This window comes from Lepeophtheirus salmonis, chromosome 5 (genome assembly GCF_016086655.4).
Source record: "Lepeophtheirus salmonis chromosome 5, UVic_Lsal_1.4, whole genome shotgun sequence".
Classification (NCBI taxonomy): Eukaryota; Metazoa; Arthropoda; class Copepoda; order Siphonostomatoida; family Caligidae; genus Lepeophtheirus; species Lepeophtheirus salmonis.
Window position 1 is genome coordinate 48,993,046 of NC_052135.2, and position 22,873 is coordinate 49,015,918.

Sequence of the window (22,873 nt, forward strand, 5' to 3'; positions counted from 1 at the left end):
GACAATTTCTAAAATGTCAGAAAGAACATACGTACATAATAATTTTTTGAGCCATTTTCTCACCTCCAGACTAATGCATAGCTACGCTTTTAATAAAATATGACATTAAGGATACAGTAGACCTAGAAACCTCTGTTTTTATTATAAAGAATTATTTAGTTTCGAATAATATAAATTATACTATTTAAACCTCAAAAATTATATAATTAAGACAAAAACCTCAATATAATTAATTATTTATATATGAAAATAAGTTGTCCATCCCAAAAAAGTTTTTACGTGTACACGTATGATAGACGTCGAAAATCCCCTTGGTAGTAATTCAAGACATCTTTTACTTCAGGACTTGAATGGCTCACGAAAATTATTGAAAGTGCGTGCTGTTTTCTTTAGTTAAATTCAATACTTAGAAGTGAAGTGAAGAAAATATTATTCAGTTTATTTGGTCATCAATTAATTACAATTATTACTTACTAATCAGAATTGGAGACCCGAACAAATTACCATTATTACTTACTAATCAGAATTGGAGACCCGAACATGGTTTGTAGTTAACTCTTATTAAATTGGGACTTCGAACTCCAGGAGGACTCGATTTGGACTAGAAAAAAAGAAATTTCAGATTTGAAGAGGACTCAATATCAAAGATTCGTAAGTCGTAACCGTCTAGAATTCGTCGTCAGATCGACAAGGTTCAGATTTTAATAAGACGCAAGGCTTGAAACTCACTAACTTACGTACTTAAAAACTCGTAACTTTACTTTTGAGACTTCATTTGAACTTATCTCTCAATAATTGAGATTCTACTAGTGGTTGTAAAAATAAATTGTGAACTGCTTTGTTTACGATATACTCATAACATTGAATTTCTATTTTATATATATTGAAAGAATTCTACAAAAGAATGATCACCATCACATCCGATTGTTAATATGGGAGTGAACTCTCTTTGCTCTTGAATTCGATTTATACATATATAATATATGTTTGAAGATAAGTTATTTGACTGACTGAAATAAATAAAAATTATGCTCTTGTTTCATCATCGTTCATAAATTTCATACAAAGTTTTACAGTGAAGACACAACATAAATAAATTATATTAGAAAGCGGAACTAATCAACCTCTTTTATATGGTTGAGCTCAATCAACATGCGCACATCAATGGATAAATAAAAAAATCCCAGTGGTTTATAACATTCTTGGCATTTTGTAACTTATATAATGGACCTTGCTATATATATCCTGATATGTAAAAGACGACTCCTTTTCATCTTGACATCTTTAACAGTGTCGTTGATGTCAATATTGGGCAGCGCTTCATTGACTATTTTTACAAATTTATAAGAATCTTTTTAAATGCAATACTACGTTATCAGAGATTAGAAGATGGCCAAATGACAGTATAACAATAAACAATCATCACAAAATAAAAGAAGGCTTTATTAATTATAGCGGATATCTAAACTCGAAAAATAAAAATATAGACTTGTACTAGATGAAGATATGCACATGCTATTATACTAATAGATTTATTATGTGTAACTCTGGATAAATACAATAAATATTATTAAGTAATTATCATATTTTTTACTAATTTAGTTAATGAGTTTCGATGTAACTGATACTAGAAGTATTATACCTAACGCCTAATTTCTTGGAATTGTTCTTTTCTATTTTTTTAATCATTATTTGTCTACGAAAACTTATCCATAAAAATCATTGCTTGATTCTAAGCGAATAGTATCTGCATATTTTAAAAATACTAACGAAGAATTTTACGACAATAAAATTAATATTCAATTAAGCCCAAAGAAATTGTGTTTTATAAACCGTGAATGGATAATGACGATAATTAATGAATAGAATAGGCATACATTTAGAATTAAGTAATATACATAGATTTAATTTATATTAGTTACTAGTAATAACTAATAAGAAAATGAATAGCACGTAGTTCATGTAAAATACAAACGGCGTTACTTCACAAGCAATATATGATATTAACTATATTTTGTTGTCAGCAGTTCATCTTTCCACTTCTTTTCTTCAAATCTGTGTTGTTCTGAACATGGATTGGTTGAATTAGAATTTGCTCTTTTTAAGCTGCGAACGATTTTGAACAATGATTGAACAATAGTTCCCCAGTTGGGAAGAATAGACCAACTACCAATTGATTTAGAGGTTTCTTTTCTCGTTTCCTTTTCTAATGAAAGGTTGCGTGTGTGACTGAAGGTAAGGACGTGTTCCCCCTCAGCGCGTAGGTCCCTTCTTGGCTCGTGCATGTCCCTCATTGCCGACGTCACTCAGTGCCTTCTACCTTGGAACAACAGGTGCGCTGCTATCAACCTCAACGTAAAACATTCTTACTCTTCTTCTGGAGATGTGATTGGGGAGTGAATCATTGGATCTTCGGTGTGTGTAGTGTGGGCATTGAAAGCAGGATCGGGCATATATAAGCCGCCTCATCTCCTGCGTACTTGTACCTAAAATGGAGGGGAATTCGAGTCGTAGGGAAATCTCGTGGATGAAGTATCCGTCACGGTGGATGAGCATCCTCTTCTTTCTCTCTTACTTTGCCTCCTCCATTGGGCTGACCTTGTACCAGAAGAAAGTGCTGAATGTAGATGGGTTGCCGCACTCCAGTCCCAATTTCCAGACTTGTAATTCCTTTCTCTTAATTCCAGAGGTATCCGTATCCCTTAACCATCGTCATGCTACATCTGGTGATCAAGTTCCTTTTGGCCTGGACTCTTCGACTCTCTCTTGGCAAATATCGACAGAATGTCGTTTTGGAATGGAGAAAGTATGTGAGTCAACTCTCCGTGATTGGTTGCACTTCCGCATTAGACATTGGACTCTCCAATTGGGCACTTGAATTTGTCACCATTTCCCTCTATACCATCACGAAAACCACGTCCACACCCTTCATACTCTTGTTTGCATTATTATTCAATCTGGAAAGAAAAGTATATAAGACATTTAGGATTCTTATCCATTTTACTATTACTATATCATTGTTTGTTCTTCTATCCAGTCTTGGGCTCTCATCTTAACGGTTTTCATCATTTTTTCCGGTCTTTTTCTATTTTCGTACGAATCCACAAGTTTCAACCTCATAGGCTTCACTATGGCATTATCAGCCTCCTTACTCTCGGGAATTAGATGGACGTATACGCAACTCGTCATGCAGAAGAGGTCGGATTTAGGACTGACAAATCCATTGGATATGATATATCATGTTCAACCAATGATGATCCTTACTCTCATTGTATTTTCTATACTTTTTGAAGGTAACAGATTCATTTTATTTCACTAAATAGATGTACCGTTGTCATTTTTGTAGGAGAAACTATCGCTACAAGTGTTCATGGATTCCGTTTTCATTCCTTTAGTGATGTGTCTGCAACGCTATTTTATATCGGAATGGGTGGATTGCTTGCATTCTTTATGGAAATAAGTGAATATTTTGTGGTATATTCCTATTCTTCATTGACTTTAGCCATCACAGGCGTGGTAAAGGTAAAAAAAAATACACAAAATGTCAATGATTTGATTTCTATACTTACATAAATATATTACTTCTTTGAAGGATATCGTTTTGATATTAAGTGGTATCTCCATTTACCATGATAATATTACTCTTATCAAAGGGATTGGGATCTTAATCTGTCTGGGGGGCATATTAATTCATGTCACGCGTAAGCAACTACAGAAAAGTGCTCCATCGACTAAAAAAACCTCAATTACATCGAGCTTCCATACATATTGGTGATAGCATTCCTCTGTTAAGTGATAGCGATTTCTCTGACGATGATGAAATAATGGCCTCTGCAACTAAGAAATTCAAGGAAATGGATGATGATTTTATTTTAAATAGTGAGCACAGGGCTTGGGACTCTGTTAAAAATCAACATCTTCACATGTCAAGGAGTGCTAGAGATGGTGAGTTCATAGAAGGACCTCCTTCTTCATCTCCGACCCATGTAAACATTCTGGATCCTTGAGAACTCTTATCTACTTTTCTTTATACCTCTAGTCATCTGAACTTTACTATGAAAGTTTTTAATTGCAGTGCTACACCCATATGTTGTAAAACACATGTATAAAAATATATTCTGTTATCATGAAAGTTTATTAGATAATGAGTGGTATTATTTGTACAATATTCATTCATTAATATACTGTTGACGTGTGATCATATTTAATTATGTTATTGTAATACACATAGATTATTTGTATGTTTTTGTATCCAATTAATGTGTCTGTATACTTTGGTGTATATTCCTGGCGAGTTTTTTAGGGCACAGCCTCTTCCTCTACTAACAATTCCTATAAGAAATGCCCTTTTCCCTTTCCAAATCCACAAAGGAGATCCAGAATCACCTGTACATGAATCAGCTCCTCCAAAGATACTATAAGTTTTTGTGTTCTTATTTGGAAGGAACCGATATCTTCGCTATAATTAATATAAATAAGAATTTGTGCACGCAAGAGTTTTTACGATCAATTTAATTGAAAATATTAGTTAACAAATTTTATATCTAATTTTTGTAAACTTGCTCGAAGTTTCAGATGAATTAATTTTATATTTGATCACTTATAACATCCAAGTACTTAAAGTAGGCCTCTATGAATAATGTTTGCTTTGAGTTTATTAATATTTTTATACATATTGAATTGGTAACTTCCTTAGTATGAAACTGACAGGCTCACACACAAAAAAAAATCAAAATCAGTATATTAGAGATGTTATAATATATGGTATTTCAAATACCTACGTTTATTTATGGAATATTACTTAACTACTTAAAATAGGTGAAGTATTATAATAGTATTGATATCAAAAAGAGATCCGTATTCGTTTAATGAGAGTATAAGGTGAAACGTTTTATATACTTGATTGATCCAAAGTTCGATACGTATAGTTGAAAATAAAGATACTAATACGTCTTTCAATTAAGTATAATTGTATTTGTAATAACTAAAAAAAGCTATTAAAAAATCAAATGTAAATTTCAGAATGACTAGATTATTGTTTTTTTATGCCAGATAAAATACACTTTCCATTATAGCTTTATTCAATATAAAAATTGACATGGAGCGGTGTGACTCAGTGGCTTGGGAGAAATTATTCTCTTGAACCCAATGTGTGTAAATTCGGTTCATGGTCGGCGAAGGAAGAACATGCAGTAGTGTAGAAATTGGAACTTGTATAACAAAATTGTACAAATTTCAATTTCTTCATTTTAAAATGTATTATTCAATTACAACATTAATCATTCTAATTACCATCTATATATTTATAGTATCATTTCATTTTGATCTATTAAAATTACATGATTATTATATATTTATGAGTAATATAACTATGCACATATGAACTTTATAATATGTCACAGAATACTTATATTTTAATCATTTGTATTAAAATAGTCTAAAATTACAACATAAATATATTGATCACCCATGGAATATTAAATTATAGCATCCTATGTACTATAAATCCTTCATTTAAAATTATTCATCTCAGTTTTGAGTTGCAATTTTTATACGACATATAATTCGAAAACCCATCGATGTTGCCTCTTCCAAATTCTGCCTTCATATATGTTCCTACTTACAATTACTGGTTTATATGCCAGTGGTTCTTAACGTTGTTGGGGATACTGAGCCCCAACAGTTTAATATGAGCCTTCGCCCAACCCTTCTTAATTGATCAAAGGGAGAACGTCATTGGATGAGTGACTTTACCTCTGCTGAACCCGTGATAATAACTTATCAAACCTTTGATTGTCGATCAGGGGTTTAATCACTGGCTTGAAAAAGTATTTTTATCAATGCCTGAAATTTTACCAACTTTAGCTCCATGATCCCTGATTTATCCCAATTTAATTCACTCAATTAAACATCATGTAAATCAGTCAAGATTCATGAAGTAGCAGAACCTACTTGTTTTGTAGCATTATAAAGGTGTATTTGATGTTATATAAGGCCTCAGTTCTACCTAACTTAGCAGAAAAGGCAATCAAAGAGAAAGGAAAATGGTTTTTGGGTATTTTGCATAATTCTTATATTCCCCCTCTTTAAAGATCGAGGAAAGATCAAGGTGGTGGTTTATTACTCTTGAGTAGAGTTTTGCTTAAAATTTATATCAAGATTCTTTTTGACCTATCGACTAGAACTGAACTCAAGCATATATCCGTAATTAATTTATCGAAGAGAGCTTTTTTTCAGAAATCTTGAAAATTCCCAAAGTTTAAAGATTGAAGCAATGCAGCTGTATATTTTTACGATGCATGACCTCCATAAAAACTCGGACTCAATATTAAACCAAGGAAAATTTTGTTTTCCTTTGATAATATCTGGAAGAAAACATCAGCATCCCAGCCCCTCGCACCTAAAAATGAAGGGTTCACCATAATATAGTGAGGAGTCCTTTGAAGTGAACAAAAGAAATTGTAAGAACATTAAAACTACCAGACAAATTGGCTGATAAGAATTAGGGAATCCCTGCATAGAGTAGTGGAAGGAAGTAAATTTACTTCACAATTCCAGATATCACAAATTCCCTCTTTTTCAATAGTTCTGGCATGGACTGCAGTAAGTTCTTTAATAGTAATTAGTATTCTTTCGTTGATTGTTCTTTTGTGGGACTTTTGGAAGAGTTCTTATCATTGAACATAGAAATGACAAACCACAACAGGCGAAATTAAAGCTTTAATTTTATTCGGTCTTTCATCCAGAAAATCGTCACACGAAAGTCAAGCCATGCATTTTACTTTGTTAAGTGGCAAGGCTCTCATCGCATCAAAACTAACTTAGCGTGAAAATATTTGCAGGCAAGATTTAAAACCAATAATTATATCTACCTCCGCGAGATATTTTCCTGTTTATCTCAAAATCCCAAACTTGGATGTTATCTCCTGAGTCTATGCCCTTGAGGTGATTTGGTATCGTATTTCTGATTCCCTTCGGTACAATTCGACCTTGAAGAGGAACATCTGACAGTATGAACATTTTATGAAGAGGTCAACGTCTCAAATTGAGGAGGAATTTTTCAACAGATTTACATTATTTTATCTTAGTTATTATTAATTAGTTAGTTAATATAGTTGTTAGGTAGTCTAATTTTAAGCTATAATGCTAATTTATGTTTTTTTAATAACAAAATTCTTCCTAACATTTTATATCGTTTTAATTCTGTATGTATTAATTATGACTTATGAATATAAATAAAGACCTTATTTAAAAAAAAATATATATATATAGATGTAGGAAATTTCCAAAAGACATATCGAGTCTGATTAGTGATTTGGTTATAATTTTAAATTTGGTATTAATATACAATCATTATTTATATTCAAAATACATATTTAATATCGTTTATAAAGTATGAAATTAGGTCATGCTTAGTTTTTTGGTTCAAGGACTAAATATCATTATAATGAATTTATAACAGTATTGCCTAATTACAAGCATACGGTGTGTATATGTTAATGAAATATATAATGGCTTATGAACAAGGTTAATTTTGTTTATAATAAGTTATACCAAGTGGTCCATTATAATCTGAACACTTGCAAATTTAAACTTCAACAAGATATAGCTTTTTAATTAACGATAGAATTTCAACAAAATTAATACTATAAATAGATGTGCGTCTCAACCATGGTAGTGTATATTATCCAGCACCTTGGTATGAACTCTCCTAATAATTTGTTGTCGACGCCCTTAGCGGTAATGATGGACTGCAGGCGGCGGCTGAAGGCTTGGTACCCGCTCCAGATAAAAAATAACAATTACCGTCATAAAGCCATCTAAATAAGTGGCTTTGAAGGCCTCGGTGTTTGGATGACGGACACAGCAGGTCTTCCCCTCAGCATACACCCAAAATGTGTAGTCGAGGGCGTTAGCATCAGGGCTATAGGTGGGGGGCGCGAAGAGGGTCAAAAAGAGTTCAAACGAACTCAAATGACTCATTCTAAAGAGTCTTGCAACGGAGGAGATGGGTTTATTTGATTGCTGGTGTCAAAAATGGCCTCTCCAACCTCACAAAGCTCTTTCAACCCACTTTTTTGATAACTCACTGGACAATCTGATGTGAAATCCTGAGATCTCTTCCATGGACCCTCAAGAACTTGATGGGATTGTCCCGGCTGTTTTCTTTAACAGTGCTCTTCTTCCTCTCCAACGTTTCGGACTTCCTGACGGCGTAGATGGTGGTTCCGGAGACGGTTGTAGTGCGCGAATCGAAATTTGTCATCATGTTCCAGTGTCATTTTCTCAACTTGTCCGTAAGCTAGAGTGCTCAAGTTTATTTTGTTTTAAAACTAATTGTTTATGCCTTAATATATGGAAATATGATTTAATTTCAATAACTCAAACTTAATTAATTATTGAATTAGTAAGTGTTTAGATTTCAATGGACCACCCGGTATGAGTTCATGGAGTGATCCTTATCATGGTTATAGGGCATCCAAGTCTCACACAATTAGCGTAAGATTCAAGCATTTTCAACCAATTTCACGCATTTGTATTAAATTATAATTGAATAACGGCAATCAAAAGAGTTAAAAATACTGTTTTTGAACTACAATGTTTCTGTTAAAATGTAAGCTACCTTGTAGTGCCTTTTAATGTATATTTTAAATTTTATAAATAATAATCTTTGTTTCTTTTATACAGTCTCTTTCTGTGCACAGTTGAAAGACGTCACGGAGTAAGATTAATAATCTCACGCCGAACTGATTTCCAAGCTTGAGAAAAAAGATTTAAGACCTCGGCCTTAATGAGAGATATCAATTATCATACATGTGTGCGCGTCTAAAACTAAACACTCTGAATTTTTTTAAAATAGTTAAATAATTCTGTAATTTTTAAAGTGGTCGACGAATTAATTTATTTAAAATGAAAGATGAGAATCTTAGACACATGTCTATTCAATATGGCCGCCCATGTTCTCCACTACCAACTCCAGCCTGGACTGGAACATGCTGCATGACTTGGTGATGAAGCTCTGATCGAGGTTGGCTCTGGCATGATTGAGGGCAGACTTCAGCTGGTCCTGGTATTGGACTCCCGACAGCATCCCCTTTAAACGCTCAAACACTGCGAAGTCAAGCGGCGAACAATCAGGCGAGTGAGGCGAGTTTCTTAAGCTTGTTGAGAAGCATCTTCGAGCTTGCAAGGCGTTTTTCCTTTTCTACAGACTTGAGGGCTTGACGAGGGATTCTCTTGTAGACCTTAAGGCCAAGATTTTTCTTAACTAGCCGGCCCATGGTCCTTCTGCTGACGTTGAACTCCCTAGAGAGGCCGCTGACGGTGACCTTGCCTCTCTTGTCCTCGACAGACTTTTTTACGGCAGCAACCATTTCGTCCGACCATTGAGGCCTTGACTTAGATCTTGTGGTCGCCTCAGGAGTCCCTTTGGCTACCACGCTGTAAACGGTGGTGCGGCTGCACTCCAGAGCCTTGGTAATTTCAGTGGGAGTTTTTTCCCGGTCGGAAAGTTCCAAAATTGCGACTCGACGTCTCTCCATATTATTGGCTGTTGTTTCACTGTTGCTATTTAGATTTTGCTGGAGTTTTATTTATAACTAGTCAAGACCCTTGCCTCGAAGTATAAACTGGTTTCAACTCAATAAAATCATGAATATGTGCATGGCGTAAAATTTAAAGGAGGGTTCAGTTTTAGACGAGCACACATGTATTCATAGTGAAGTCTTATAAGAACAATAAATCAATTGTAATCCAGATTGACTATGTGTCTCAAAAAAAGGTTTCTAGTTTCGAACAACGTTAATAGAAATACCAGATTATACCGTCCATAAAGTGTGTAGGACTGATGTTTGACTTCTACCACGCTTTTTAATATTTAGGTTAAAGTGGTTTGGTATTTTGTCAAAATCTATCTTTATTTGCTAGTAGTCTGTACGATACATCAAATTGAAAATTATAGCAATAGTGACGTCATAGTCTATGATTGGTTGCGTGTTTTATCAAAATCTGTCTGTCTTACCTAGCGGTCGGTACAATACATCAAATTGAAATTTTTTTGCATGGCCCATTACATGATGGTCTAATCTTGTATTTCTATTAACCTTGGCTTCTACAATATTGTAGAAATAATTGATAAAAACATCTGTATTAATTAATACATATGTATTCAAATGGAACAACACCTTCGTCACTATATCAATAAATGAGAACACTAAATAGGATTAGAGAGACAATACGAATTGCAATGGCCTACAAATAAAATTAGGAATATGTTCACTGAAGTTCTGTTAAATATTATTTTTGATTTATATAAGTAAACTAAGGTTTCTTGATACTTGAAAATTTTGTGTCAATAAAAAAAAATAGTGGGTTTAATAGGGCTAATATGGACCCCTGGGTCATGTGAGACCCTAATATATACTTTAATAATAATTCTTGAGCTACATTTTTTGACATTAAATTACATCAGAAATACTTGAGTAGGTTTGCCCGGCGTTGCACAGGACATTAAGAAATTAAAATTATTTAAGAGTTTTTCTGCTTAATATAAAGCTAAAAATAAAGGTCGTAAAGTTTTAAGAATTATTCTCGCTTCATTTCGGTGTTGGTATGTATCTTTTTTGCATACACACAATGCCATTTGCATTCAATATATAGACTGCATTCAAGCTAATTGTGCGAACCTTGTGTATTATTTGTACCTTGTTGTTTTTTTCACAATTTTTTTAATTCCACTAAATTGGATTAAATTTTTTGTCCAAACTTTTGTTTACCATAGTAAACATAGAATACAATGTGGAAAATTATTTGATAATAAAAATTTGTTTTCTAAGATGATGATTTTTTTAATATCATAATTAGACTTAAGATTTGTGAGACATCGCTCAAAAAATTGTTCATTTTGTTCTGTTTTGTGTTAAAATGGTTCATTTTGCCCTGTTTTGTGTTAAAATTGTTCATTTTTCTAAACAGCTATAAAATAAATAGTGCTAATTGGCATTCCAATTAGATTACATAATAGCTTTTAATGATATTTTCCGAGGGAAAATCCACCTCTAATAACAATCCTTCATTAGGCTCTCTTTTTGAAAATAAAACTATGATGCAATCAGGGTAAAGTTTACATGATCGGATATGATTCCAACATCATCTGATTAGAGGAAGTGGAAATTTCCAGAAAAATAGACTGTTGAATAATCCACATTGAATCTTGCAACAAAGGGAAATACTTTTACCCCAAATTGCAAAATCCCGATCTTCCTTTATGCAAAAGGTTGAACGTAATATCAGTGGGGATTATGATGAGATGCCTCTATCTAAAAAGACTCTTGGAGTTCTTGCCAACTTCAAATTTACTTCAACTACTGATGTGGGTGAATTTTAGTATGTTTAAAAATACTGATCAAAGGCAAAAATTAAAGAAAGAAAATATTTATTTATCCATAAAATATAGCAAAATCTATAAATAAAGCAAGACTAATTGCATTAAATTATCCGTATAAAACTCTATTTTTCTTTAAATATAAATTGCTTCATTTTGATATATCAGGGGGCAGATTTTTCAAAGTTTTAGTTTATATAAAGAGCGTTTTAGTGCTCTTTTTGGGTCATTTTGGCCAAAAAAAATTGCTCAAAAATCCTCAGTCTGATCGTTATAAAATATATGAAATGGCTTTGTGGTGGTAATAATTTACACACTAATAAGCTAATATTGGCCATGGCTTTGATGATGTTTCTGATAACTATCTTTCAAATATTCAATTTGTAGAAGGTACACAACTTTGAATTTTGGTATACATTTGTCAAACTTTGCAAAGTAGGAGTTGTAGCCTATATGAAGTCTAACAAACACTTGTGATTTTTAATTCATTTTATCAATCATATAATAATGTTTATGTCTAATCTAATTAGGAGCTAAATAAATACAACTTTGTTTCATATATACTAATACAACTTTGGTGGCATGTATTATCCAGAGCATGGGGTAATTGTAGGTTTTCAAAATATGTATGTGTGTTAGAGATAAGAACTGAGTATTTATAATGCACAGCATGAAGGTACGTCTACTGTGAAAGTTAATAAGAAATTAAGAAAAGTTTATTAGAAATGAAGAAATATCTCTGAATTCAAGATTGTAAGTTTGAAGGACTCACAAAATACTGACGACATCTTGAATAACTATTAGTTTCAAAGCTCTGAAATAACCTATTGGGAGTGAAAAATCACAAAAAGCTGCAAGGTAGTGATTTATCAACCTTGATCACAATTTATGTGAAGTATCAATTTTCTTTTTGCGATAATTACAAATAGATAGAAATAATATTTAAACTTAATGACTGTAAGTGATACAAAATACTACCCTTTGTGAAGATTTCAAACGAAATTCCTTCACGTCAATCTTCTTCTCTCCAACTGCACACAATTCATACTCATCATTAAAGTTTTGAAACGCCTTTGTCCATTGCCTACAGATATCTTCGTCCAAAATTCTGAGGTTAACTTCTTGGAGTTTGAGAACTGACCTTGACTGCCCTGGATTATTTCCACAATTAATGTCACATACACCCCAGTTTTTACTCCATATGTTTATGGTTTTAGTTGTGTTGGGTCTATGTCCAAAATGAGGACAGTATCCGGGATCTCCAGGGATTTTGTCATGATCACAAGTAGCACACCATCCGAACTCTGGCTTAACACCTTCATAACAGTTGGTCAGTACTTTTCTACCCACTAAAATTCTATTTTTCCCTGGCACCTGAGACAATAATCATAGATGAATGAAATATTTATAAGGAATTTGCTTCGATAAAAATAATTTCAAGTCTACCATTTTCGATTCACGTGGTATTCGTAGACAGAATGGATTATATGAACTAGGGAGAGGGATACTGGCACAACTGAAGAAAGTTAAGGACTTGAATTTGAACGGGAAGGAGCATTTGGAAAACGCTGAGGGACCAATGTGAGAGGTTGAACACTCTGTTCCCTCAGTTTTGCCCCAACCTGCCACCACTGCCATGGTTTCATTCGTAATTGGCTCTTTAGAAATGCATATGGGCATAACGTTGTTCGGATCGAATTCCTTTACCCTTTTACTCAGCCTAATAAGAGCAATGTCGCTACCATTAACCGCAGGTGTATACTGTGGATGAATAATAATATCCTGTAATGATTAATTGAATCATCATTTATACACGAAAAAAAACCCATGACAATTCCCCACTTTCCTGAGCCTGATACAAATTCCCTGTGAGAAGAGAGAGCCTTCCAACGTCATTTTTTCCAAGGATGACATTCACTGAGACCTGATCATTAAGGGCGGATATAACGCTCTCCTCGCCCTCGGCAAATAAACAAAGCCTTCCCGCACCACGAGAACAGAAACAGTGCGCCGCGGTCAGTACCCAACTCTCATCCAGAAGTGATCCACCGCAAACATAGCTAACAGAGTCTATACTAATAGTTAGATGTGCCATCCATGGACGATGTGCGGGACTGTAACCATTGATTATTCTCAAGTATTGAGAAGGCTGAGGAGAGGCCTCTCCAGAGAGTCCCTCACCACACTTGCAATTTTGTTCAGAATTGACGAGGATAGTCGTAGTAAATAAGAAAAGATATAGCCACCACATCCCGTTTACTTCAGTCTTAATAAATCATACTACACAAGGGGAATTGAATTATACGTATTTTTATATTTTTAGCAAAAAGGTTAATTAATTTAACATAATAATGATTGATTCATGTTCGTGTAATGTAGCATAAAAAGATCACAATTTTTTTATACTATCAAAGACTACAAAAATATCTTCTTTTTTTCTGTCAAACTCTACATGAATAATTATAATAATTAAGAGACTGAGAAGTTACACATAATTATGTATACTTATTATATAAATATATATTAAATAATTGAAACAATATATTATAGTATGTACGTGTAGATTGTATTCATGAACAACACACTTCTAGGAAAAAAGTTAAGAAAAAAAGGTATGAAATAAAGTTATTATGGTTTCAAAATCAATTTTTTTTCTCTTTTTATATTAATTATGACAAGAATGAATTAAATTTTCTATAAAGGGATTAAACACAGTATCATCAAAAGACAGCCATTTTTTTTATTTCTTTATTTTTCAAAATCTTTTCCTCTTACAAGAAGATGCGACTCTTATCAACATTATCCCCTAGCTATAAATGGAAAAAGAAGTAAATCCGATAAATAGTTCATACTAGATGTTGACGTATAAACTTAAATATATAACCCCGAACCAAATTTACTTCTCATTCCAAAAAAGAGGAGGATTAACAGTTCAAAGAATCAACAAACTCAAAGAGAGGGGAAGAAGGCCTTACAAAATGAGTGACTTTTTAAAACTACAGTGAGGGTTGGTGAGTTACTTATTGGTATTATAAATCTCTCGCAACGTCCTACAACAGAAGATCCAAAAACAAAATGATGGAGAGATTTCTTGTTGCTATAATTTATAATAACAATATATAGTATAAATGGTGTAAATGGGAGAAGAGATTGGAGATGATTATGAGTAGTGGTAGTTATACAAAATAAAAGTAAATAATTATTAATAATTATATAAGTCGTCATAATATTGGAAATTTATTTAAAAAAAAAAAAAATGAAGACTGCAAATATAAATCCTGTTTCTTAAGATGAAGCACCTTTAGATTCATGTGGAATGTTGTGGTTGATTTGGAACAAACGCCATTTGTAATTATGATTTTTACATTCATTTACTACTTTCCGTTGTTTTTGACGTGTTAACTCTATAGTTATAGTCTGTTAATAAGAAATGTTAACGAAGTTATACAAAAAGACAAAAATCATGAACTTGTAGTAATAGAATGGCAACAACAAATATATATATGTGTGTATGTGTCTGAATTTAAGAGAGATAGGATGATGTACCCATAATGTATAAATATATTTTGAGCATGATTCTTCTCCATAAAATAAAGAAGAGAAACAGATCACAGGTTAAAAAAAAAAGTTTGTTCTATGTTTGCTTTTGGAGAAGGGTTCTCTTTGTCTCACTCTACCAATTTTTAGTTTGTTGCTGCGAGTCTCCGCCGGCACCGCCACTATTTTTGTTGCTGGAAGATCCATATGACGTTGTAGTTGTTGTCGACCTGAGTCGAGATCCATCTGCTCCATAAGAGGTTGTAGTTTTGGATGTGCGCCGACCTCCATAATCTGAGCTTGAAGCAATACCACTACCACTTCGTTGAATGAGACCGGATGTCGATCCTGAAGGTGTGCGAGTTCTGGAAGAGAATAATAAATTATATCATTAATAAAATATTTTTTTTATATTATATGAAAGGACATATCCAAGAAGGGATATGTTGTTTGATTACTAAGTACATAGTGTCATATGATGACGTTTCATCATTTCTAAAGTACCTTAGGTTAGTAGATATAGGAATATTTGACGACGATGGTGTGCGAGATCTGGAATAATATTTAGTATAAATAGGAATTACGGTGTTAATTAATTAAACTAATTATGTTTTATATTAATTATTAATATACATACAAAATGATAGAAAGAAAAAAAAATATAATAAAAACAAGCGTAATTATAAATTCATTTATAATCTATGTATCTAGGAAAGAACGATGGTTTAAAGCTATAATAATCAAACAAATAAAGATATGAGGTCTTTGGAAAACGGTGTGGAAAAGCAAATAAAAAAAGGGTGCGGTGAGCAAGCTATTAAGAAAAAAAATATTTTTTTAAAGGCCAGTCAAACAAGCAGCAAAAAAATAAAAAAATAAAAATGCATGCACCAAATCAACTAACTAACAAGGGACTGTCGACCTCCTACATCCTCGATAATTATTTATAAAGCTTTTCAGTATAGTAGTTTTCCTCAAGAGAGCTCTTCTATATAAGTATTAAGGGACACTATCCAAAGAATTAAGAGAAAACTTTTTAACTATTAATAACTCTATTCATTCTTTGACAATTTTTTAGAGAATTAATAGTTAAAAAGTACGAGCTGATATCAACTCAAAGATACATATCAGGTGTTTTACTAATCGTTCAATAAGTACATCCTTTTGTAATAAAATGATAGCAAATACTTTTCACCAAAATAAATAAATGAACAGTCACAATGATAAACATTCGATCCATTTTCACAGAAAATAGTACGTCTTAATACTTCCATAGAAGAGAACCCTTTACCTAAACTACTACTACCTTGTAAAGTTTAATCAAGATGTAAATTAATAAGGCTGTAGGATCCCCATATAAGCTATAAAAAATAATAAAATTAAATATTTCTCAACAACAACTAAAAGTAAGAAAGGCAAAAAAAACAAAAAAAAACTCAAGTTTAAAAAAAAAAAAATAATGTTGTACCTAACTAAGACGCTAGTTTCTGACAAAGTTTCAGAGAAATCATCAACAGACTGAAGGTCAACGTCCTCTTCTTCAAACCCTAAAGACATTTCAATAAAACCACCTACGCCCCCACTAGAGGGGGTGGTGGTAGCACTATTTGATACTGCTTGTGGTGATGTTTGGCCCATATAACGAGGGATACAAGATCTACACATACGTGATAACAACAAAAAATAAAGTGAGTGAGTTATGTTATGTTATAATTTTATTATAGAGCGTTTTCAGGAGACGTGAACATTTCAGTTGATGTTGGTCCATTTGGGGGCCTAAACCATTAAGTTTTATAAGAATAAAAACACTTTATTCATTAAAATTAAGAAAAATGGCGTTTATTTGGATGTCAAAATGAGACCAAGAAATACAGCTCAACCCCTGCAGAATATACATAATAACACATACACTGAAAAATCTGGGGGTTCAAACATAGATGGCCCTATTTTTTTAAATTCCCTTCATTTTCAGTGAGTATCAACCTTGCAAAGACAGCTGTCAAAATTACATGACAATCCCTTCTTTAGTTTGTGAGTTATAGTGCTAAGTGTGACACTACTTTTGTTATTTCTAAAAAAATGGATCAAAAACAGTTTTGTGTCTTAATTTTACATTGCTTCTAGATAGGAAAAAATACCTTTCATGCTAAGCTATGCTTTGAAAAGTGTTATGGAGAATCTGTTCGATAAAGCAAATAATAATATTAATTTAAAAAAAAGGCTAATTTTGAAAGAAAAGAAAAACCCGTGTTTTCTTTGTTAAGCCGGGAACTTTTCAGCCCATCTACTATATATTAAAAATATGTCATAATATCGTTCTACAATCTTATTTCCATGGTGTAGACAGTAAATTAACTATTACAGTGGAAGGAATAAGATATTTGACTCTAATTATCCTACTTTTCCCTTCTCTAATCAATCCCAAAATAAAGATAAATTGAACAAATGAGCCCTTTTATAGTGATTTTCAGTACATATTACTTTGATTTAATTGAAATATTACTTATTGGTATTAATTAGTAATCAATGCAGGAGTCTTTTATAAAGCCATTTGATGAAGTTACGTTGATATTTATTTGAAATTTGCGCATTTTTTTGCAATATTAGCCCCCAAAATGGTTCCGCCTTCTATGAACGTTGATGCAATTTAGGACTTTAGCGAAAACGCTCTACTAATAGAAGAAATAACGAGTACCTTTTCCTAGTTCTTTCCCAGTTAGCTGAGTTTGACGGTCTAAGAAGTGCACAAAGATGTGTATGTGTAGATAGAAATGTGTTAAGAAAATAAGAGAGAACATTTAATGAAGTAAGCAGCAATTGTAGGAAGCAGCAATATTGTATATGTGGCTTTACATAGATCAAGCCACACAAGATGCCAGTACTGCTGATGGGGGAGGGAGTTGTTAATAAGTGTTAATTACCTAATTGGAGTAGACGTTGTAGAATTACTATTGGAAAAGCATCCAACGAAAACAGGAATGTTAGTGGCTGAAGATGACTTCATTAACTTAGATGGCCTCGGAGTTATATAAGATTTCGACCTCATCCTAACATTTGACCAATAGATATAATAATGATTATAGGTTATTAATAATAATATTTTGTTTGCTTTTTCGAAATTTTGAGAATTTTATAAACTGTCAAAAAGATCAGAGGAGAAAAAGAAGAGGTTAAATAAATATTGTCTTAATAATGAAAAAATAATTAGGACTTTTTATTCATTAAAGAATAAACTACGTTTCCCCCTTTTCCTCAGATTAATTAGATAATTATTTGAGATGAAAATTATGTTATTATTATAAGTATGTAATAATGATGAGATCATTATTATCAAGAAATTTCTCACTATAGTGAGTGGCAGCCGCGACCAAGGAGACATTTATTATTACCTTCCAGCAATAGGAGTTCTGTCTGTAGAAGAAGAGCTAGCTGTTCTTCCATTGGTATATGAAGTTGTGACAGATGACTTCCTCGGAGATGAGGATCCAAATCCAACAGGATTACGGACAGAGGTTCTTCCACCCATACTTCCACCAGACCTCATACTTGAAGAACGACGAACAGAATTTCCCCTAGGAGAATCGTCCGAGTTAAGAGACATATTCGATCCAGTACGGGATGGAGGACGAGATCCATTGCGACTTCCAGGGATTCCAGAAGCTCTGCGACTAAAACTCATGTGTTCCTCAGAGTAGGTACCACTTGCATCAAAAGAACCACGAGTATTTCCAGGCATTGGTAAACTTCTTTCAGATTTTTCCTTAATCTTTTTTGGGGGAAAAGAAAGAAAGATATGTAAATATTAAATACAAGAAAGTCACTGATCAAAGAGCATATAAAAAAAAATCCGTGCAAAATTAATAAAACAAATGAAATACAACATAACAACACAACTACATAAAAGTAGTCATCAAATCTGAAATAAACGTCTCAAATTCATACTAATATAGATAGGTAAAAAGCAATTCCCTCCCACAAATAAATTACATACCATTTGATCAAAGATCCCTTCCATGTGTGCATAAGCAGCATGGAGACCACAAAGTGGAACTAAATTAGTTAGCAGCATGAAAAAAGAGTAAAAATAGCATTGAAAAAACAACCAAAACAACAAATTTGTTAATTATAATATTTCTTTGTTTATGACTTAAGAACCATCATTTCACTCAAGAAGTCAATTCATGCATATTTGACTACAAATACCTACATAGGCGGAAGGAATAAACAAAAATAAAAATCGAATGGAAAAAGAAAATCAAACATCAATCATCCCAGGAGCTAACCCTTGCAATAGAAGAATTAGGTGAATAAGATAGTACATGTTTCTTAGGTATTTGAGGAGAAGAACAAACGCCACATGTTGGGAAATAGCAAAAGAGATCATTTGCTTCATTGACAGCTCTTGCTTTATTCTTTTCCCGAATCAACTCAAAAATCGGCATGATTTTTTCAAGAATATCCTCGGCTATAATTAAAGAATAACAATAATATTAAAAGGTCAATAACCTGAAATGCTATGATTTTATCTACAGGCTGGTCCAGAATTAGGGTAGCCCTATCAAAAAATTTAATTAAATTGATTGAGTGAAGCATAAAATTACAGGTCTTATGTCCATTTCTACAATATAGATACTTAAAAGATCACAAGCAAGTTTATATACCATCTGTTCATTGAAATCTGAACAGATTTTAATGAACAACTCAGTACTTAAATATGAGGTGGGCCCCATCTAGCTGGACTTGAGTTATCTAGAAATCTCTACTCACAATACCCTTAACTTAATGATACTCTAATTCTGAACCACACTGTATGCATCCATGTTTGTTTATTATAAGGCCAATTCGAGAATTCCCTTTCTTTGAGTTCAATTTAATCTCATAATTATTATTATTATCACGTTGTATTAACTAATTAACCCATATTTGAGACGACAAATTATCACATTAGTAATCATATATAGCGGGGGCGTCCGGAAGGAGTGGGCTAGCTGTAGCCCCCCCCAATTAAGGAATGTTTGTTTTTTACTAGAAAATTTAATTTTTGATTTTTTTTCCAAAAAAAATAAATTTTTTGAGAATAGCTGTGGAGTTTTAAAAAAAAATCCCACCAAAAATTTTAATATTTGAATTTTTTTTCAAAAAAATTGCAAACACCAGAAAAATAATATAATTTTGGGGACGCTCCTATATATATGTTGTTATTTTTCTTCAGACATGGAGAATCACTTACCTTTGTAATGGGACCGGTTGATGAATAACCGGTGGTCCTTTGACCAGATTGGCTAGAAACAGAACTATTAGGGCTTGCATTAGACCTTGTCTTAAATGGAGTCATGCTTTGAGAAACACCAGAGGCGAGAGTGAATTGTTCACGGAGTTCAACATTTGTACGACCCTTGGCTATATAAATGTGCATTTAAAACGAAAAAATATCAATACAAAAACATAAAAAAAAATCGGGAAAATAAAAATGGGAACAAAAATCTTCAAGTAACCAAAAAATAGTGAAATAATTCTAACTAAGTACGTGCAAAAATAAAAAATCTAAAAAACACACTCTTTACACTATAGAAAAAACTCTATAAAGACTATTATTTAAAGGAACTAAAACCATGCAAATAAAAATAAACTTAATAATAATAATGATGGAAAATAATTAAAAAAGCATGTCACTCTATAATTTATATAATTGACATCATATAATGTCACTCTTATTATTGAGTGAATTATCCTACAAAATGTATAGTATTGCCTTTGTTGAGAATAAATAAATAATTATACAAGTGGGATTTCTCGAGTGAAACGTAGAGAGATATATATAAGTGGGGGAAGTATGAGAAAATGAGTTATACCTCTACAAGGATCATTTTTAACCAAAAATTCGTCTAAAGCGCACCAACCGCCTCCAACTCGAACCATCACAGTTGATCTTAGAATACGGACAAGACGAAGTTTCTGAGAGTCACCAAACTAATAATATAACAAAGACAAAGAGAGAATAATTAATTATTTCTATAATATGAAAAAAACAAAACTTATAGTACGTCAACATAAAAGCAATATGGAACCATATAAACGCTCAAATATTTCGGTCAATTATGGACTAAATATTCAAATTTGTAAAAGAATATTATGTGTATATACATACACATTTGATATGTTAAACTTTACTTGCCTTGGCAATAGAGTTTTTAGTATAATCTTTTAGGTCAAATTGCAGGGTCGAACTCAAAAGGATGAATCAAAACAAACATTTTATAGAAATGGAGGGTAATTAATTTAGAGTTGAAGAATACAAACGTACTCTTCTGAGAAGAATAAACATAGATTCTATTTATCTTTTTTGTTGACGGACATATACCCACTTACCCTATATTTGCCTTCTCCAACTTGGAAGACTTTAAACTTTTGTCTACAAGTACATTGAGCAACTTGACGATTGATTTCATCATCAATACGCTGAGTGTCCGTGAGTGGACCTCTGTCTGCCCAGTCAGGTCTGAGTGCAGCGATGAACTCTCTCCAGTCAATCTGACCATCCCCATGATCAAACTTATCTGCAACAGCACTAAGCTCAAGCTTAGATGATGGGAACTTATTTTTGAGGATTCCATCAATAAAGTCATCCCTGGGGAGATATCCATCGACATCAGTATCCAACTTTCTAAGGAGATCTGTGACTCTGGATTTCTTGTTGCTGTGGTACTTGAGGAAGCGTTTTCTCCATTCATCCCAGTTAAAATTCTTTACTTTTTCTAATTCCTGAAGGTATCCTAATTTGTCTCTCAATCTACGGTCTCTGTCCCAAGACATCATCCAGACATGGCGCCATTTCTCCCAAAGAGCCTTTGCTCTAGGATTCTTAATACTTTGTTCTTGGCCTACACTTGCACGACTACAGTAGAATGGATATTAAGTAATTACTTATAAAACAACAACAGTTACAATAGTCAACAAATTTTTGCCATTGCACTGATGGTGCCTTTTACCCCGAGAAACATGAAAATCACCTTATCCATCCTACAGAGAGTAGCATTTCATATAGTATCAATAAACCTTGATAGTGCAGCAACAAATCTTCAATAGCTTTTGAAATAGTTAATATTTTTAGGTAACCTTTTATTAATATAAAACAGTCAGTCATCACTATATGAGGAAATATTGTTTGTGTCATTGTGAACAAAAATGAGCCATTTTAAGACTTTCAATTAACATTTTTCGTCCTTTTTTTAAAATTTACTACCTATATTTTATGTTTTTTATTCCTTTTATTTAGATCCTTCAAGACAAAAAATTACATAAAATGTAGTCAACAATATTTAAAAAAAAACAATCAGACATTTTGGATTATAAATGTCATTTCATGTTTTTCGAGGTGAATACTCTCAATTTAAAAGTAAAAAAGAAAAGAAAAAAAGATTGACATTTTAATAACTAGAGTGGTATATTTAGGGATGATAATATTGTCTAAATTGCGGTGAGCGTAAAAAGCACGCCTGAGAGAATCTCATACAAAATAATATTAAGTTATCTATGAGAGACAATATATCTGCTGATAGAGATCACTATCAACTCTGACACGTTAGAATTTTCATATTAGGAAGGAATCATAAATAAAAACATTCTTATCATTGCTCTTAACAACATATACGTCTTTTTTATTAATATATGCTCTTGAGGATTTCGACAATTTTCACATTCCCCGCTTATGTTAGAGTTAGAAGATAACTTACCTTCCTCTACGATCAGGAAATCTAGGAGTTCCACGATCTCCAGGACTAACACGGCTGGAAACATAATAGAAAAACATATTAACCAAAAGTAGACTTAAAATACTTGGAAAGGATTGTATCACCCATCAATAAAGAGATGATACTCGATACACGGTACACACACATTATATAAATCTGTATAATTCTGGTCCTTCGTGACATGGTTCACGGGATAGAGCAT

The 22,873-nt window shown here is 32.7% G+C and overlaps 3 protein-coding genes across 3 annotated transcripts in view; 1 reads left to right on the top strand and 2 right to left on the bottom strand.

Moving 5' to 3' along the window:
• Positions 1–2,219: 2,219 nt before the first annotated feature.
• LOC121117294 (solute carrier family 35 member C2) lies at positions 2,220–4,241 on the top strand. The gene is given in 6 exon segments (XM_040711676.2): positions 2,220–2,623; positions 2,688–2,969; positions 3,038–3,293; positions 3,347–3,522; positions 3,593–3,733; positions 3,735–4,241. Coding segments are annotated over 6 exon segments (1,260 nt in total). The 5' UTR covers positions 2,220–2,491; the 3' UTR covers positions 4,008–4,241.
• Positions 4,117–13,188, bottom strand: LOC121117569 (urokinase-type plasminogen activator). Its single transcript, XM_040712022.2, has 3 exons — positions 12,830–13,188; positions 12,362–12,757; positions 4,117–4,459 (listed from the first exon to the last, which is right to left on the bottom strand). The coding sequence occupies exons 1-3, from the start codon at positions 13,061–13,063 to the stop codon at positions 4,214–4,216; spliced, it is 876 nt and encodes a 291-aa protein (XP_040567956.2). The 5' UTR covers positions 13,064–13,188; the 3' UTR covers positions 4,117–4,213.
• Positions 13,189–14,597: 1,409 nt separating this feature from the next.
• Positions 14,598–22,873, bottom strand: part of LOC121117292 (microtubule-actin cross-linking factor 1-like) — a 233,642-nt gene continuing 225,366 nt past the window's right edge. Inside the window, 10 exon segments of the mRNA XM_071888761.1 lie at positions 14,598–15,285; positions 15,425–15,472; positions 16,389–16,577; positions 17,616–17,654; positions 17,842–17,967; positions 18,310–18,686; positions 20,151–20,320; positions 20,773–20,890; positions 21,290–21,815; positions 22,654–22,707. Coding sequence (XP_071744862.1) covers positions 15,057–15,285; positions 15,425–15,472; positions 16,389–16,577; positions 17,616–17,654; positions 17,842–17,967; positions 18,310–18,686; positions 20,151–20,320; positions 20,773–20,890; positions 21,290–21,815; positions 22,654–22,707 — 1,876 coding nt within the window. The 3' untranslated portion in view covers positions 14,598–15,056.